A 20,112-nucleotide genomic window follows, 5' to 3' on the forward strand; every position below is an offset into this window, starting at 1 on the left:
CCCCCCCCTTTTTTTTTTGCAAAAAACCAAACCAAACCAAAAACCTAGCCTATGATATATTCCCCCTGGATGCTTTTTTTTTTAAACATTTACCCCTCCTAGGAGCGTAGAACGAATACAGATATTTTTATTTATCTTGTTTTTTCCATACCCACAGCATATCCTGGTCCAGAGAAATCACTCAGCAAATTTTGGTTAGGAAACTGAAGGAGTTTGAAGTAAATTGAAGTAAATGGAGAATGAAGGGATATGTTTGTTCTTGTCTGGCCAGGCCATGCAGGTGAGGAATGAAATCCTCCGGTACTGCCTACCATTGCCCCGGTAGGTTGGATGGTTGCCTCCCCATGTCCCCAGTGTGCCACTCACCTTCAGCTTGTGTTCATGTTCCTTGTTGACCCGGGCCAGCAGCTGAGCCTTCCTTCGGTTTAGGGCATCAATGAGAGCATCACACTGGGCTACCAGGCAGGCCTCAAACTCCACACTGTTTTCCTGAACAAGAGAGCACACTTCTCAGGCACATATGGGGAGCTCAGGTAGCCAGGGAAACCAGAGCCCTAGTTCTCCCTACTGAAGAGATGGGAAGGAGCTCAGTCCATAGAGCTCCCTGCGTACTTCCAGAGTACTAGTAGACTGTACTCTAGAGTGTAAACAGTTTTGCTTTAAATTTGTATATAAGAAGATAGGTATTTGTTACTTAAATTAATTTTTATCAAAAGAAACCACCTCTTCAGTTTGAATTACACTCAAGTACAATAAAGCTTTGGTTGTAGGGTGGTACAAATGTCCTTCGATGGGTGTCTCTGCTCGGTTCTGCAGGCTGGAAAGAGGTTTCTAGGAGGAAGAGGAGAGTCCAGGCAGGAGAGAGAAAAGATTACTAAACTTAACAGAAGAGAGAAGAAGGATGACAAAGGTTCCCCCACATTAAACGATGATCCAGTGCTGCCTGCCACCCAATGCTAACAGAAGTATATAAGGTCTAAGAATAACAGGCAAAAGTGGTTGTCCCTTGCATGAAGAAAGGCCACAGTGGGGAAAAAATCATATTGGTAACAGCATTTTCTTGCTATAAAAATCAGGAAAGACACAATAGTTTGCTGAGGCACGGGAGCTACATAAAGAAATGGAAGGAGCGTGGTCCCATGGTATTTCCATTAAATGCTGGGTATAACATTTTTACTTGACTTGAACCCATATAGTTCTTTTAACTAGCAACTCAGATTCATAGGCGTTTATTAAGGGTAATATGCTGTGAAACTTAATCCTGCCACTTCGAATACAGCATTAGATGGAGCACCAGCTCCAGGGATGCTAATTTTGGCTCTCCTGGCAACAGTCTGAATTCTCAGAGAAGGTCCTTCAAGAGGACTTTCATCATTTAAGAGCTTTCTGTACCCTGTGTAGGGTGTAGGTGGGGGTGGAGAGGAGGGATCCTTCCCCTTGAAGACTCTGCTACTGTTTTCTTACGGAAAGAACACTTTGCTCTGATGGGGAGGCAATGCAGGGGGTGGGACGGCCTAGCGCTGCATACTTCTTGCCAGCAAATGCAAAGAAAGGGCTGATTGATAAGCTGCTGCTTTGGAAAACAGAAGGAAGGCTACAAAACTGCTAGGGAATCAACAGTTCCAACACGGGTATGCACATAAAAACAGCAACAAAACCAGCGTGTGATGCTTTGAGAGGCTGGCTCACATTGAACATCCATTTCTGCTTTGACATGGGTTAAATAATCACTCAGAAAGCTTGTTTCCACTGTTTTGGTGTCCGGGGCTTTATGTGGTTTCTCTCTTCCAGCTACTGTGGGAAATGTATGCATTCTCAACTTCTGGCTGAACTGCTGGGTCACTGTGTCCACATAAACCAATCTAAAGTCAGGAGACTGAGGCTAGACAACATCTCAGTGTCTGAGAAGAGAAGGAAGGAGCGTTCTGATGGGCCAGGGAGAAAGGAAAGAGGAGAGAGGGAGAAGGGAGGGAGAGAAGAAGATAAGAAACAATTAATGTCCAGTAAACTGGGGCTTGGGGACCTATTGGGTTTTAGAATTGAGGAATAATCTGGGTTCACAAGGAAATAGGCCTTTGTCTAAATGCACTGTAGTAGAGACCGGGGCCTCCGAGTGGAAGGCAGGAAGCACCTGAGACAGACAACACTGGCTTGTGGTTGGAGGAGATGCCTCAAGATAGGGTATGTGTTGAGGCTGGCCACTGTGCGTGTCTGCCAAGTGTAGATCAGACAGGGCAGAAAGAAAGAGGAATTTCCTCCCCCCAACCCCTCCAACCCCTCCAACCCCTGCCATACCTGGATTTGTTGCACCATGGTGCGGAGTTGCACCAGGAACTCCTTGGCTTCCTTGGCCCTATCTGACAATCCATTTAGCGCCTGGGAAAGCTGGCTCTGTGGAGAGAAGAAAGGAAAGCGTGAGCTGCCATCACACAGGATCACATGGAGAGGGGGTGCTTCAAAGTAACAGGCTCCCAACCCCAGCGCCATTAGCTTGCCTTGAGTCCTCTTGTTTGGGGTTAGGCCTTTGAGGAAACATGTGGGGCAGGTCCTGGTGGCCAGGCAGGCAGGCCATCCCTGGGCTCCTGCACATTGTCTTCTCTGAAGCAGTGAAGGCTCCTGGCCACAGGGTACTCCCTAGAGTGCTCTCACTTCATTAGTTTACTAATCATTTACTTCATTTGTCAGGAATAAAGAATAAACTAGGGAGGCAACTGAACTGACTCCTATTGACAGGACTTAGCACAAAGGTTCGTTGGTTTGGGCAGTGGGGAGTGCAGGGCAGAACTAATGAAGATGCTCAAGTGCGGGATGAAGAAGGAAGGGTTGGGATCTGGCATGATGCTCTGGGGCCACAAAAATGTTAACCACAAAGAAAAAGGCCAGGAGGGCATCCCACCCGACCAAGGTCCTCTTCCTTCTCCCAAGCGCACTTACTCTTGTCCACCCCACACCACCCTCCTAGCCAAGGCCAAGGCCTACTCTCTTCCTAACTCCTAGACTTCCAAACTGCCTGGCAAAGTGTACACAGGCGAGCACTGCTTTCCAGCCATGGTGTTTGCTGAGACAGCCAAGTGCCAAACCGTCGATCAGTAGGACCTAGGTGAAGGTCTACCAGTAGGACTTAGGTGAAGGTCTACCAGGAAGGGAGGGTCTAGGAAAGCTGTCATGGTGTAGCTTCTCTTTGTTTTCTGCCTTTGAGGCAGATCTATATCTTCTGAAGAGGAGGTCAGTGCAGTAAGGATGGAGGGGTGAGGACTCTGGGTTCTGGGTTGGCATCTAAAGTCTCTCACCTCTGTGCTTCCTGTTGGGAAGAACGAACTGCTACTTCAGTTCTGTACTGAGATTTCCATCCCTTGAAGCCATTAGCAAGATATTTAGATTCAAGATGCCTTCTCCTAGCAGGCTGGGCAGACCCTTCTGTCTCTCAGGCAACGGACAGACCTTTCTTATTCCTCCTCCTTCCTGTGCCTTCTTGAAAGTCCGAAACCCATTCATCTCCTTAACAAGTTCAATGCCTTACTTCGCTTTCAGTAAAAAGACAAAATCCTCAGAATGATATCTCTTGGTACTGGGATTTTTTCTCTTATATTTGTCTTATTAAATATGAAATGGGGCATTCTCTTTAAAATAGGCAGGCCAAACACTGGGTGGAAGAAATATAGGAGGGTAAGAAAGAAAACAGGATTAGAAGGGGTTAAATTCTGGCCCTGCCTTTTGCTAAGTGGCCCTGAGAAAGCCACCTTTGTTTGAATTACTCCAATGAGGGGAAAAAGAGCACTGAAATAATACTTTGTGGTTGGGCTCTTGTGAATACAGGGCTGCACTTAAGGGAGCATTCATTATGTCCCATTTCATAGACGCTGCCAACTACTGGCTGTTTAAGGATTACACATAGTTTTGCCTCCCACATAAAATGAGAACTGTATTTATTCTTGAGTGTGGGCATTGCATGAGTTACCATATTTAAAGGTCAGGACCTTGTAAGTTCAGGTACATCCTTAATAAATGTTGGGTGGTTTTAACCCATGTTTACTTTCTTCATTTCTGTGCACATAAACACCCCGATGAGGAAGGGTTCAAAGGACAGACTCTTCAATAAGATCTGCTGGAAAACATCTTTGTTCACCTTTCCTTGTGTGTTCTGACCTCCAGGGGGCATGCCAGAATAACCAAAAGAAAGCGTAGTGAGCCCACCATTGCAAAGGGGCCATTCATCATTTTGTCACCATGTCTCAGTGGTACCATGGCATTTGGGGGTAAATTTCTCCTTAAGAATTGTTTCCAAGATCCCAGGAAACAGAAGGAGAGAGAGGGTCTCCTTGGAAAGCACAGCAGTAAATGAGAGACCTATTTTAGAGGCAAGTTTGCTTTTCATTGTTGTCCTTAGAACTCCTGTTTCTCCACCTCCCCCCCCCCCACGAGTGAGTGAAAGTCTCTCCTCACCCCCACCCCATCTCCTCAGTAAATGTACTTAGAAGTTCGGGAGAAGGAGTCAAATTCATCTGGCTACAGAAAACACATTAAACTACCTGATTTCTTACATTTCAACCTTAACATTTATCATGTCTAGGAAATGTGTACTATTATATAAAGTCATAAAGATTTGTTGACTGGCTACTGTTGCATACTTAGAAGAAGCTATAGTGGGGTCTGGGAAGAACTCAGTGGGTACAAGCAAGTACTCAACATCTACAGAAAAACCCACGCTCAGTGGCACATGTGCAAGAAAGCCAGAGAGAGGAGGAACCCCAAGGCTTGCTGGCCAGCTAGCCTCGCTGAAGTGATGAACTGTAGGTTCAGTGAAAGATCCTGTCTCAAATAATAAGATGGGATATGATTGAGGAAGTCACATCTGGCCTCTATATGCATTTATGTGTGCACACCCACAGGTACAAGTGCAAACACCCACTTAACAAAAATAGGTAGAAATATCCTTCCCCCCACAAATCTTTCAAATGTTATTTAGTAGTAGACAAAGAGTTATATCTTCATTCAGGATCTAATATGTCAGAGCAATAAGTCAGCTGCAAAAAAAAAAAAAATCAAATTTTCTCCAGATTCAGTCTTTTTGTGTCTGTGTTGGAGGCTGAGTGCTCTCCACCTGGCTAACAATTGTTTGATATTTGATAAACAGCTTCATTAGAAGATAGAGATCTGTAAACCTTCCTCAAGCTCTAGCCACTTGCAGAAGTCAGCAGACAGTGGAAATCCCTGGCAGATATTTATAAGCAGAAAATGCCGTATATTGTAAGGATTTATATGTGTGGTTTTCATAGGATAACTTCCTGAGCACATTTAGACGCCATGTCTGATTAAACATTATTATGTATTGATCTGGTTTCCTTAAAACATTTTAATGCTAGCCTGTGCTAGCAGAGGTGTTCTGTATTCTGGACCACAGAGCGGTGCTACAATTTTTCTGTCTGTGCACTGAAAGTACAAATCCGTGATATGAGTTTGCCTCTCGGCATCCTTGGCTAGACAGAATCTCAAGGGGAAGAAGGGTTATGGTTCTAAAGGCTGTTTATAATTTTGGACTTCTTGGATATTTGTTTTCTAATTTGAGATGGTTTCTGAAAGTGAAGGACAGTGTTAGTTATGTTGAGGCAGCCACAGACCCCATGATGGATTTCTTGGCTCAGGACATGCTTGGAATAATCAAAGCCTCCCTAGAAGGAGGCACATCGTCTGAGTCTGAAACAAAGGGAACAACTAAAACCAAAACCAAAAAATCCAAAACCGAAACCCCACCTCATCTTTATCTCCCCACTTGCCTTTCCCTGGTCATATGGGCTGATTATATGTGAGTGTGAAATGTTTGCATATGTGTGAACATGTCAGAGGAGGTGGGAGGCTCTTGGCTTTGGGAGAAGTTGTAGTGACAATTTTGACATTTTGGTTTCTTTAAAAAACACAGAAATATTATAAGAATACGTTTTCATTTTAGTTTCAGGTGTGGGATATGGGGCTGCTTTAGATAGTCCACAGCAGCTGACTATGATTGGTCTCATGCTCTAACATGGGCATGATTTTGTCAGCTGCATATAGTTTCTGCAAGTGTGTGATGTTTGGAATTCTGGGGACTTTTCAGAGGGTATATAAATGCTAGGGCCCCAGAGGAGGGATGGGTTGTTGGTTGTTGGTGGTCATGGTTTACTAAGTAGATTGGCAAAGAAGAAGCAAGAGGAGGAGGAGGAGGAGGAGGAGGAAGAGGAGGAAATTAGATATGATTCTCCTAATCAGCAGCTAGTAGTCTAATGATAACATTGTCCCATTTCTGAGCCCTGACTTTATTCAGGGATCTCTTTCCTTTCATCTCTATCTCTTTTTCTCTTTTATCTAGTGCTAGGTTGTTGAAAGGGTAGAAGAAAGAAGAACCCACAAAGTAGCAAACACTAGCTACAGAAGTAGCTACTCTACTGCCATAGAGGTCTTGTTGCTAGGGAACAGTAAACAAACCTTATGTGAATCTGATTCTGAGCCATATGTAAATCCAGGGATTACATATTATATACAAACTTACTCCAGGGATTATATATTATATATAAACTTCTTAACTACATTTCCCATTGCTGTGGTTAAAAAACAAACAAACAAAAAACCCTGACACCAGTGACCTCTTCAAGGAGAAAGCTTATTTTGGCTCTCAATTTGAAGGTACAGTCTATCAGATGTCAAGGTGGCACAAGTTCACAGCAGCTGGTCACACTGCATTGTAGAAATGTAGAGAGCAGTGAGTACCTCTACTCAGCTAGCTTTCTCTTTAAATTACAGAAATTGTTCTCTCTCTCTCTCTCTCTCTCCCTCTCTCTCTCTCTCTGTCTCTGTCTGTCTGTCTGTCTGTCTGTCTGTCTGTCTGTCTGTCTCTCTCTCTCTCTCTCTCTCTCTCTCTCTCTCTCTGTGTGTGTGTGTGTGTGTGTGTGTGTTTAAATCATACGTCTCCATAGCAGCAAATCCTTTTCCAACATGGGCACATGTGCTACAGTGGCACACAAGAAGGTTAGAGAACAGCTTTGTGGGGTCTGTTCTCTTGCTCTGCCTTTCTGTGTATTCTGGAGATTAAACTCTGGCTGCCAGGCTTACAGAGCAAGCACCTTTACCCGCTAAGCCATCTCACCAACCTTTTATACAGTTTAGGACCCAACCCAGGGAAACTGTGCAGACCACTATTAGGCTGTGTCTTCTCACTATGATTAACCTATCAAGGTCATCCTCTAGGGTGTTCTGGAGACTGGTCGGCTAGCTAATTGCAGATCCTGTCCAGTTCACAATCAACACTGAACTTCATACCCATCTTCACTGCTACTTTGGTTGTGACAAAGATTGTCTTCTTGCCCAAACCTTATCGCTTCTTGGGAACCCTGTTTCCATTAGACCCCAGTCTTGGTCTTTAGGACTTGGACTAACACAATTATATATTCCTATGATGAACCCCTCGCCCATGAACTGTCTCTTCCTACTTTTTACAGTTTTTTGTTTCCCTTGACTATATTGCACTCCTGTTCACCCCATCTGCTCCCCCATTCTCTCCCTCTCATACCATCCTCCAGTCACCTTGGTACAAACCAAAGTTCGGTTTAATTCTTACTAGGCTGTTTTCTCTGTTGCAAGGACAGACACATCTTTTAATTTCTAGTTTTGTTTATTGTTGGCAGTTGTTAACCCTGGCTGTGATCCAGGAAGATCCTGCAGTTCTTGGTTGATTAGCATCCCTTCTTGAAGGCACCTGAAGCATGAGTGAGAGATCCCTCAGAGGGATGTAGCTTCACATCAAGCCTTCACTTTTCTCAGACATTACACGAGGCTTACCATGGTTATTATGGATCTGACCCTGATCCGCGCATGGAATAGATAGATGGAAGGCTTTTAACCTGATATACCCTTACAAATTAATCTCCTATCCTTATTGCTAAACCTGCATACATAAACACACAGCAAAAGCTAGTGAACGCATGCTCCCATTTTCTTCCCTTTCTTCAATAATTCATATCCAAGTGTGCCAACTTTTACTCATTTTTTTAAGCCATAAAAATGTATCAGAGGATCAGTCAACCCTAAAGGAAATGCCTTTATCAAACTTCTCCCCTCAAGCAAGGCTCCAGGACCTACAAGGAAAAGGAAAAGGATGCAGCGAGATTGTATGAGTCAGACGTGGTGATAAGTTCAAAAAACAGCACCTTCTAGACCAATGTTCTCAATCTGTGGTTGGGACTCCTTAGGGGTTGCATATGAGATATCCTGCATATCAGATATTTACATTACAACTCATAACAGTAGCAAAATTACACTTGTGAAGTAGCAACAAAATAATTTTATGGTTGGGGTCATCACAACATGAAGGGTGGCAGCATTAGGAAGGTTGAGAACCACTCTTCCAGACACAACAGGGCTGATGTATATATGAACTCCCAGAGAGTGTGACAGAATGCACAAGCCCTACACAGATTCAAACATGACAAAATCCTAGGATGGAGAAGTGGACATGGGATCCCATTCTAACCAAGAAGCTATTTGCCACTGATACCTGCTGCAGAGGGAAAATCTTTTTTCTCCCATGGAGTACCACTGAGTGTCTCAACCACACTCTAGGGCAGGCCAACACAAAATGAACACAATAGGTTCTTGGGAGGGAGTTGTTTCATTTTGTTTTGTTTTGACATTTTTTGTCTTTATCAGTTTTGGTTTAGTTGGTTTGATTTTATGATAGGAGGGCTGAGAAAGAGAAAGGTCATAGAGTGTGAAGTTAGGTACATAGAGAGGTTGGCAAGATCAGGGAGGAATTGGGAAGGAGAAGAAAATGACCAAAACACAAAACGTGAAAATAAAAATATTTTAAATAAAAAGAGAGAAAAAACATATTTCTCACTTCTATTTAAACACTAACTCCCTATTCTTCACCTCACTCTTTGTTCAATGAGATGCTAGAGAGAAAATGAGACTAGTAGACAAAAAACAAAACAAAACAAAACAAAACAAAACATTGTCTTGATATGATTCTCTCTACCTGAGGTTAAAAATTATCCAAAAGCAGAGCAAGAAGGATATGTATGGGTCAGGGTACAAGTTAGAAATTGAAGGTTATGATTAGAAGTTGGAAAATAACACTTTTGGCTGCCTGGGCTCAGGGAACATAGAAGAGCAGGAGACAGAAAGAACACGAAAGATGGCAGACAGAGAGGGGTGCTGGGAAGTTCTATTCATGCTCACGACATGGCTGTCACTCACAAACTCACATAACTGTGGCTATCTGTGCAGGATCAAGTAAGAATTCCACTGTGGGTGGAGGATGGATTCATGAGAGACAGTGGTACTTGAGGAGCCATTGGGAGTTGAAGGTTGCTAAGAGAGTCATTTTTCCTTGGAGGCAAGACCACTGATTACCCATACTGCAGTGGGCAGTCTCACAATATACATGTGCAAAGAGGCAGCACTAACTGGACTCAATGGGATAGAATTGAATGAAGAGAATTTGAAGTTGGGGGGAGGACATGCTAGAGGGGAGCAGGCAGAATTGGAAATGGCTAGTGGGATGCTGGATGATTAAAATATATACACGGTGGATATTTATAAACTCAAAGAATAAATAAAAAATATTATTTAAAAAAGTTGTGTGGGTGAAATGACTATTTTCATGAACTAAAGGAATATGGATTTGAGCTGGAGGGGATTTATTGTAGTGTTAAGAAAAGAAAAGTTGTGTGGGCAGTGAGTGGGATGTAAAGTGAATAAGTAAAACAATAAAGTTAAATTAAAAATATATAAGTTGCTAAGATAAAAAAAATGTTATCGGAAAGTTACTTCTATCAGATAGTGACAACCAAATTAGATAGACAGAGCACTGGGGACTAATATAGTATTAGCGTTAAATAGACGCACTTTAAAGTCAAACAGACCAGCATTTGAATTCCAGCATTTTGCTAGTTGTGTGACCATGGGCACATTTATAACTGTAGTGCACAATGAGATTCTCTGCCCAGAATTCTCTCCTAGTGCTATGCACCCTCAGAGCTGCTGGAGCACTGGATGCTGACAGACTGCACTAAGAATTGCTCTTGTGAGGAGGGAATTGTTGTGATAAAGGCTGGCTCCCATCCACAGGCATCCAATGCCAAAGGACTATCCTAACTGCAGAATTCCTGCAGACTGGCTGAGGTCACTACAGGTCAACTCCCAACTCTGCTCAGATCTGGCTGCTTCAATTCCTTGCAAATGGAGATGCCAAGAGTGCTAAACCATTGTCCATACCTAGGAAACTGCCGGAGACATATCCAGAGAATGCAATCTAAGCTTCAGACTCCTCGTCTTCAACATGAAGACAATAACTGTTAAGTGTATCAAAACAGTATGACCATGGCAACAGGAAGGGAGGAATGGAAGACGCTTCTACCAGTGCTGGGCACATCAGTGCATTCATTACATCACCTTCCTGTTATAAGGATAGTATGAAACACACATAGAGAAATCACTGGATACTTGGACCACATCTCTCTATTTGGGTTTTAGTCAATTATAGTTCTTTAAATACTGAGGTATATTGTGGGTCTTTTGTCACATGATCTGTAGTACCTTCTGTAGAGTCCTGCCTCATTGTCATCCTTGGTCATGTGACTTTTGTTAGCTTCAGGAGACACTGTGGGTTTTTTTTTGTTGTTTTTGTTTTTGTTTTTGTTTTTTTGCAGCTCTTCATCTTCAACTTACAAATCAGTGTTGAATTGATAAATCAGCTCTCAAAATTATTTTGATTTTTAGCTATTGCCAATTTTTATATAACATTAATAGAGGTGACTTTAAAACATAACACCAATGGAGTTGGCAAGAGACATTTTTGAGTTGTAAGTCAGTATAGTCCAGTTTAGCTTACCATTGGACTTATCTCAGAGAGTGGCAGAGAGCTTTGGAGTGAAGGGATGTGTGGTCCAGAGCCTCAGACTGCCTGACACACAGTATGAAGAAGAAATGAACTTTGTTTGGTAAGGGACTGCAATGTTTTGGACTGAAACAACTAACTCAGAAAGCAATTACACTTTTTTGTGGTTTGTTAACTTAACCAATGTCTATGAAATAAGACCATGGCAGATAGTAACTTGTGTTAGGGGGAAAAAAAAACAAGAAAATAGCTGGGCTTGATAGCATAACCTGTTAATTCTTGCTACTTGAGTTCAAGGCCAGTTTGGAATATACAATAAACAGGGAGAGCCTGGACAGATTAGTGAGACCCTTTCTCAAAAGAATAAGTAAAAGGAGGCCTAGGTTCAATGGTAGAATGCTTGTGTAGCATACTTGATACCCTAGGTTCAAGCCTCAGTACCACAATACCACACACACACACACAGACACACACACACACACACTCATATACACTCACACAGACATGCACACACACATATACACATAAACACATAAACACACAAACCAACACACACACATACTCTCACACAGATATGTGCATACACACATATACACATAAACACACACAGACATAGACACACACACACAGACACAGACACACAGACACACACACATACACTCACACAGATATGTGCACACACACACACACACACACAGGCTTGGATGGTGAAGCACAGCTGTCCAGCCCTTGGGAGGCAGAGTCAGTAGACTGCAGAGTCTGAGGCCAGACTGGGAATGCAGCAAGTTCACGGCCAACCTGAATTACAAAGGGAGACCCTGTATCTCCAAACCATGAGCTTGGAATGGAGCGCTTGCCTAGCGTACACAGCCTAGGGTTTGATTGTAAGCACTGAAAAAAAATGATCATAAATAAAAATAAAAGTAAAAAAATAAATAAAAGTTCTATTTATTTGGATAGTCTCATAACCAGGCATAGAGGTTACAGCTTCTCTACCTCTCAGAAAAAGCAAGAAATATTATAAATAAGTAAAATACCTACTTTTCCAGCAAGACACAGCCAGTTTGGGTCAAAATTTGAAAATTAGATAGACTCTAAGAAGTCACAACCCACCAAATTTTATAAATTTCTATGTCCCAGACAACAGATTCTCAAACTCAAGACTTATTTCTACCTGATGGGCTATTTTTTATTTTTAGTAAGATAAAAGGATCCAATTCTGACCTCAGGACACAGTAAAATCAAACTGCCACCTTTGCCCAGAATTTACAGTCTCTTAGGTGAAATCGATTGGCTGGTCTTGGCTCCACGCTTGGTGTGCTTGGGACAGTGAGACTTCACACAGGGTCTGCTGTGACTGAAAGCAGGAAACTTTATTGGGTGTCAGGGTGCAGGCTGTGACGCCAGCATCACTCTGCACAGGGCTGGGCAGAGGACACACGAGTCTGTGGATAAAAGGGATGATGCTAGGCAGCTGCCAACCCGGGCTCAGAAACATCTTCCTAGGGCTAAGCGGTGAGCAAATACTGGATTTTATTGGTCTCGAGAGGAAGTCACCGCCTTTCCACACACCTGCCCTCTCCTGTGGCGAGCTGTCTCCAGCAGACTTTGAGTCATCCTCTTGGGGTTCCCTGGGCTGCCCTTGCTGAGTTCTTGTAACACCATACACACTGTTCCTGCAGCTAGGATGGCAGTCTGCTGTCTGATACTGCTGGGAACAGTTCTGAGATGAGCAAACAGGCTTAGGATCACGAGTCTTCAACTCTCCAGACGGAAAATTTCAGTTACACCATGAGGATTCTTGTTCACCAGTTAAAAGCATGCTATTAGAAATCAATGTAACCCAGTCAATCAGCACTTTTCAGTACAAAAATGTACTTTTTACATAGGAAGGTCTTCAGTGCTTCCTTCCAGACTCAGGGTTAACAGTTAAGACAGGGAAGCCCACTCATCAACCACTCGAGTTTCCAGAGACAGAGAGAAAGAGGCGGGGCTTGGGGGTAGCTGGTGAAGGCCAGTTTTTATTTAAGAAATAACTTTAATTCTTATTTCAAATAGCAGAATTCATTTCTGGAAAGCCAGTGTGATATTTAATATTTAGTTGGGGGAGAAATAAGCTTTGCCCCAGGCTTCCTAATGATCTTTTCCTGGCTCAGGGGAAAATCCTTACTGGTGGTATTTGCAAAGCACTTGGAAGAAATGCAGGCATACAGAGAGCTGCCTAAAGCATTTGCTAAACAAGCTCTTCCCCTCCTCCTGGTACTATTCTTAAGGCTGGCTTGGTGAGCTGGCGGTGGTGGCATACAGCCTTTAAGCTCAGTTTTCAAATGTACTCTTAAACACTGCCAGTGTGATATTTAGTATTTAGTTGGGTGGGGGGAGATAAGGTTTTTCCCCAGGCTTCCTAATGACTCAAACAACTCATCCAGAATTTGGGGTCACATAGAACATCCTGTACTGAAAAGTTAAAACTGACAGAAATTAAACATGGTTAATTGTTTCTCTCCTGGTTGGTCGTCATCTTGGGCAAGCTCAATTTTCGTATCTACACCAACAAAAGTCTCAGTGGACAGACTGAAGCACCAGGTTCCTGTTCATCTCCCAGTGGTTTTTCCTTGGCCCCCTTCTAGTTCTCCACTCTATTTAAGCTCCCATCTTTTCCTCTGGTTTCAAGTCTTTGGGACTGTGTTACAGGAGAGGCATCCTGATCCTTAGGTAACGTCACCTGAGAACCAAAGGGATGCTCCAATGTCTGAGTACAACCCAATGTCTGGGTACAGACCAAGCTGCCAGTTTTCCTTCTGCTGCTGAGACCCAAAAACTTTCAAAACCTAGTCATGTGGCAAATGCTCTTTCTCCAAGCTGAGTCTCTTCTACAAGCACACGATTTTACTTATGCCTAATTGGAAATGTGGTTGTGATCCTTAATCTTGACTGTCAACTTGATGAGACTTAGGATGGCTATGGATACAAATGTCTGGATGTGCCTATGAGAGATTATCTAGATTAAATTGAGGTCAGAAGACCTATCCTAAAGAGGGGTACCATAATAGGCTGAGATTCCTGGTTAAGGGAGGGTGTGTGGGAGAGTAGCAGCATTCATCATTCTGTGCTTTCTGACTGTGGACACAATGTGACCACTCCTACCTCCTGCTCTAGCCTCCATGTGTTCCCCTTCACCTGGGCAATGTCCCCTGGGTCTTCACAACAAATCTTTCCTCCCTGAGGTTGTGTTTGTCAGCTGTTTTATCACACTGATAAGAGAAGTAACTCCAGCAGAGGTGATCCTTCAGGGGAGCAGGAGATCTAGGCCCCAGCGTGGGGAATGCCATAACCCAGACCATCTCTGCACACACTTTCACCCATCCTGAAAAGTATTCTACCCTTCAGAGTGGGACAAACATGCTAAGGCCTGTGACACACAGGAGTCCCTCCTGGCCATATCACAATGCCACTAATTTGTAAGGAGTGCATGTGAGCACATGTGGTTCATTCCTATCTTCGACTATGAGTTTGAGACATTTGTTTCTTTGGTATCAATGGCAAAACACACAAACTTCTCTGGTGACCCTAACACAGCATTTAAAAAGTTCAAACACGAAGAAAGGCAGTCATCCCTAACACAGCTCTCCCTCTTAATACTGTTTCACAAACAAATGAAAACACAATCTTATTCTAACAGCTGACAAACTTTGGGGTATCTTAGCTCGTGTCTGCATTAGATTTAGATTTTGTCTTACCAGGAATGATAGCTTTGCCAGGATCCAGAATTTACAGGCCAATTTCTGTCTATAATAGCACAAATAAGGATGATCAATATTACCCATGAAAATGAATTTAACTGCATCTAATTTTTTTTCATCCTCTGCTCAATATCTTTATCAGCCTGTTTCTGTGCAAGTGAACTAACTGCAGCTCCATCCTAGAGAAAATAGGAATAGTTTCCATGGCAACAGTTTTTTTTTTTTCTCAGTGAGGTAGAATCTAAGGTTTGATTACCATAGAAATACATCTTGCCATGGGACCTGGCTGATCTTGTAAGCGACTAAATAGCTGTGTGATGATTTCCTAAGAAGAGCCTGCAACAGGGTGCACAAGCAGGGGCAGTTAGCTGGAGGTGATGGATGGCTGGACACACTGATGTCACTCAGAGATAGAGGCCTGATGTGTTGGCTAGGCAGCACTCAGACTTCTGCCTTCCAGGACCTGGAAGAGAACCTGGCCCTCCCGGGAGGAGCAGGGATGGTTTAATCCAATAGAGAGAAGGGGTTTGACCTAAGGACATGTTACCGTGACCTACCTTTCCTCCTCTTTTCTAGAAAAGACGAGGTTTCCAGAGCTATTCTGAATGAGGCCAGGGCATGAGGATTTCCAAGTGTCCGCTGCTCACGTTAAGGTCATAAGCTACTACTGCGCATTTACCTCCATTTCTCCTCCTTAACAACCCTGTGATTTTATTATACTCCTTTAAAAATGTATCAAAACATGTCAAATTTTGAATTGAATTAAAAGCCGAACATAAGTGTTTTAAATAGTATTTTATAAATACACTTGCCATATAACATTCATATAAATGAATAATTTTTACATGGGAGTATATTTGTTTTTAAAAGCTCTCAATCTAGTAGACTACAATTCACCAAATGAGTTACATGTGGCCTCAAACCCCTGAGGACACTGAGGTTAGGGGTCTCTTCTGAATAGTGGCCTTCCCTGCTGAAGCAGCAGGCTCGCCAAAGACAGGTGATGTTGTCAGCACAGATTTGAGGAGGGGCTGCATGCACAGCTTCGGCTGAGACGACTCCTCACACCTCTGCAGAGGGCAGAGAGAAGGCTGTATCAGCTCCCCCCAACCCCTCACATGGTGACACATATGCTAAGAGAATGGTTTTAAAAGCCACGGTGCAGTTCACCCAATACATGGCCTGTGCTGTCCCCACCCAGCAGAAGATGGTGGCTGCCACTAGTGATAAGTCCCAGCCTTTCCACATGGCGTCCTGGTCCTCTTAGCCCTTCCCTTGGGGCCATCTCTACTTCTCCATCAAATACCCATTATCCTTTCACAGAAATTCATTCACATTAAATTTTTATCCAAACCAAAGATTTCCCTTTTAAATCTTTCATTTCTGATTGTCGAATGAGACTGTAGTTCAAAGGACTTCCAAGTGCAGGAACAGTGTTGGTGAGGAATGGAGGGGGTCTTGAAGTCACTTTAATGTCACTGCAGGCTAAAAGGCAACCCTGAATCAGTCTTGTTGGGTGGAGTCTTTTTTTTTTCCTCCTCTGGGCATCTTCCTCTTTGGGATAGCAATATTCCTCTGAGGCCATCGGCAGCCTGGTCCTATCAGAAATGGTAGAGAAACTGATGTCCCCACGCTGTGCACCTTCCCCAGGACACTGAGCATGGTCTGCTTTGTTGCTGCTGCCTACTCCTGCACCCAGGCCTGGTCCTAGCATTTTCTGCATGAATGATGAACATGCGGCTGGCCTTCTCACCTCCTGCGTTTAACCTTGGCTTCTCTCCAATGCAAGTGTGTGTGTGTGTGTGTGTGTGTGTGTGTGTGTGTGTGTATACATGTGTGTATGTGCTCATGTACTCCACAATCCACCATCCCAGGCTTAAAACATGAAAGGGCTAGGTATACACCATTCAGTGGTAGACCAGTTGCCTAGTATGTTCTAGGCCCTGGTTTTAATCTCTTCAACTACAAAACTAAACATAACAGGACATCGTCTAAGCCTGTAGTTAACACTGTGCTGTTAAGCACCAGCACCTTGCTTAACTGAGGCCCTGGGGCATGTATTGCATCTGCTACCGTGCTTGAAAGTTAGCTTTCTACTTAGAAGGCTAGGTAGTGTTAATGCAACACAAACAGACAACAACAAGGAGAACACAGCTTTCATCTTAAAGAGAACAAGGGATGATTTATCCTGTAGCCATTTTGAGTGACTACGGCCCAGGGACACGGATTTAGATTATCCCAAATTCCATGTTACATGGAAGGAGTTTCATGAAGTTGTATAGTTGTTTCAGAACAAAAAAAGTGATAAATCAAGGCAAGTTTAAAATACATTGGTGGACACATAAGAGAGGATTGCAGCAGGTTGGGGGACAGTCTTCCAAAGGTCTAAGATTCAATCTGATGACAGCTTTGGGATTGGTGGAAGCCAGTGGGTCTGTTGAGTTAGTGGATTCCAAAAAGTTTTTCTCTATTAGTGACAGGATGTCAGTTCTGACACAGAGGTGGGCAAGGGATGGCTATTGGGAGGGCGCTGAACTAGCCTAGAATAAGGTGGACATTGGGCCTGTAACATTCCCATGTCTCTGTAGCACTTCAGTTGTAATCTATCAGTCTCTATAGACACAGTGCTTTCTCATTCGCTCTCCCCTGGGGTCTGACGCTGTAGAGCCAGAGGAGAAAGGAGATGGGCGACACAGAAGCTTCATAGGAAACTTGCTGGGGGAAAAATACTATACACATGTATTTGTGCACACACATGCATGTGAGTGTGTTCACTTACACAAAAAACACCCCAGAGTCTGCAAGTCACTGTTATCATCTCACCAGAGAGCAGGGAGTGACATGAGGTTTAGGCCACCCTCCAGGGTCTACCCTCCAGGGTCTACCCTCCAGGGTCCACCCTCCAGGGTCTACCCTCCAGGGGCCACCCTCCAGGGTCTACCCTCCAGGGGCCACCCTCCAGGGTCTACCCTCCAGGGACCACCCTCCAGGGTCCAGCTGGTGCTTGTGGCTTTCGGCTTTCTCTTACTCTCTTCCACACCACACCTACCTTGCCTGCTTGCCCAAGGTCGCCATCCTGCGGCCTGCAAGCTTGCAAGATAACATGTGGGGACTTTATAGAGAGTGTAAACAGCTCTGCCCACAGTGGCATAAAGGAAATCACAGATGGCCCCACACCCAAGAGTATGTGGGTAGCACAAGTCAGACGTGATGGGTTGTTTATAAAAAAAATAAAATAAAAGAAGACATGATGTTGGTGGGAGGTAGAAAGGTGGAGGTGGATCTGGAAAGAGTTAAGGGAAGAGTCGTGGGTAAATATGATCAAAATACATTGTATGAGATTCTCAAGGAATTAATAAAAATATTATGTACTTTTTAAAGGGACGTAGAAACCATCTAATTCTAGAATAAGCAAATTAAGTCTCCTTTGATGGCAAAGAACACCACGTATATAAAAAATCAAAGCACAAAATCCACCAAGATGCTTCACACCCACGAGGATGTAGACAACAAAGGAGGCAGGCAGGAAGAAGTGTCTGTAATCAGATGCAGTTAGAATGCTTGATTGATCCTTGCTGGCAAGTGTGTAAGATGGCTCAGCTCTACAGAAAAGGGCGTGGCCTTACTCAGGGAGCTAGAGTTATGCAGTGACTTAGCAATCCACTCCTAAGTTTCCCAAGGGAAGTAAAACCACATATCCACATAAAAGTTTTTAAGGCAATTCAAATGACCACCAAGTGTTGAATGAATCTGTAGACTGGAATGCTCTACACTCAAGAAGGAGGTGTCCATACATACAGCAACATGGCTGACCCTTAGGAGCATGCCGAGGGGATGAAGCAAGATGAAGAAGGTCACAAGTCCCCTAGTATGAGGCAAATCAAATGTCCGGGATAAGAAAGGGAAATGTCAGGGGTACAAGAGAGTGGGAAGTAGAGAATGACTGTTGGGTGAGCTTTTTCTCCAGGGTGACTGAAAAGCTCCTCCTTTAGACAGCTGTGCTGTTCATCCAACGCAGTGACTCTTGTAAAACCTACTAAGCGGGTGACCCTTTTTTAGTAAGTGAATCATATCCCTGTAAAGCCATTACAAAAAAAACCCTTTGATGTCTCCCTGGTAAATGTAACAAACTCAGATACAGAAAACTTAAATGAGATTGGGCTCACGGGAGGCTCCACTTTCCACAGGAACTAGTGAAGTCACGAAGCCTTGAAGTCATTACTGCAAATAGAGTTCTGCTCACTTAGTATGAAACCTGCAGTTCCTGGAATAAACACCACCAAGCCAACTATCATGCTGTTATACAAAGAAGCTAAGGAATCTAACACAACGTCCTTGTGGAAGAAAGAAAGATTTAGCTGGATGAGTGCTTTTTACAATGGGTTACAACCTTTAAAATGGCAAGGGGGATTTGTGTGTGTGTGTGTGTGTGTGTGTGTGTGTGTGTGTGTGTGTGGTACATGCATGTCAGTATGTGAGCATATGTGCTGATGTGTGTGTTTTCTGTGTGTGATATGGTGTGTGTGTGTGTGTGTGTGTGTGTATATGTATGTATGTGTGTGTGTGGTACATGCATGCCAGTATGTGAGCATATGTGCTGATGTGTGTGTTTTCTGTGTGTGATATGGTGTGTGTGTGTGTGTGTGTGTGTTGTATCTCTGTGATACATGCATGTTAGTATGTGGGTGCATGTGCTGATATGTGTGTGTCTCTGTGTGTGTGTGTCTGTGTTCAGGCCAGAAGAGGATATAGGGTGTCTTTCTCTCTTCTCAACCTTATTTCCTTAAGACAGAATCTCTTACTGAACTCAGATCTTACTGGGTGAGGCTAGGCAGCAACCTCCAAGGATCTGTCTGCATCTTCCACATAATGCTGGGAGGCACATACCACCATGCCTGGCTTTTAACATGGTACTAGGGACTTGAACTCATGTGCCCATGTTTGCACAGAAAGTACTCTTACCTACTGAGCCAAAAGTAAGTTTCAAAATAATAAGAGATATGTAAGACAGCACTGTAACAGGATTTTAGTGGCTGCTAGGTGTAGGGATAAGGTGGAAGTAGGGGACACAGGTTGATTGTGAGCTAGAGAAGAGGGATAATAGAAAGAATACATGTGAATCTGGACTATTTATTATCTTGATATTTATAGCTACACGAACTTATACAGGTGATAAAACTGTATCCAACAACATAGACACAGAAGTGTACATGTAAAATTGGGAAGTCTGAATAAAATTAGTAGAATTTACCAATATCTATATTTAGTGGTACTGTGAGACTGCTATTGTTTTGCAAAATGTTACCAGTGGGGAAAATTCAGAAAAACATCAAGGGCTTTTCCATGTTTTTATTTCTTCAAAATGAATATCACTTCAATTTAAAAAGAGAGTGGACTGGCAAGATTGCTTGGTGGGTGTAAAGGTACCTTGATGATCAGAGTTTGGTCCCCAGGACCCACATGGTGGAATGAGTCAGCTTTGAACAGAGAGAGAGAGAGAGA

At 43.4% G+C, this 20,112-nt stretch overlaps 1 protein-coding gene across 13 annotated transcripts in view; it reads right to left on the reverse strand.

Annotated features, from left to right (window-relative positions):
* Trim9 (tripartite motif containing 9) overlaps window positions 1-20,112 on the reverse strand; it is a 107,036-nt gene that overhangs the window by 45,138 nt on the left and 41,786 nt on the right. For all 13 annotated transcript variants that reach the window (XM_031355509.1, XM_031355507.1, XM_031355508.1 and 10 more), the window contains exons 2-3: window positions 2,296-2,391; window positions 367-489 (exon numbers count right to left, since the gene is read on the reverse strand). In XM_031355509.1, the coding sequence (XP_031211369.1) occupies window positions 367-489; window positions 2,296-2,391 (219 nt within the window). The remainder of the gene's footprint in view (window positions 1-366; window positions 490-2,295; window positions 2,392-20,112) is intronic.

The sequence above is a fragment of the Mastomys coucha genome, unplaced genomic scaffold (genome assembly GCF_008632895.1).
Source record: "Mastomys coucha isolate ucsf_1 unplaced genomic scaffold, UCSF_Mcou_1 pScaffold6, whole genome shotgun sequence".
Taxonomy (NCBI): domain Eukaryota; kingdom Metazoa; phylum Chordata; class Mammalia; order Rodentia; family Muridae; genus Mastomys; species Mastomys coucha.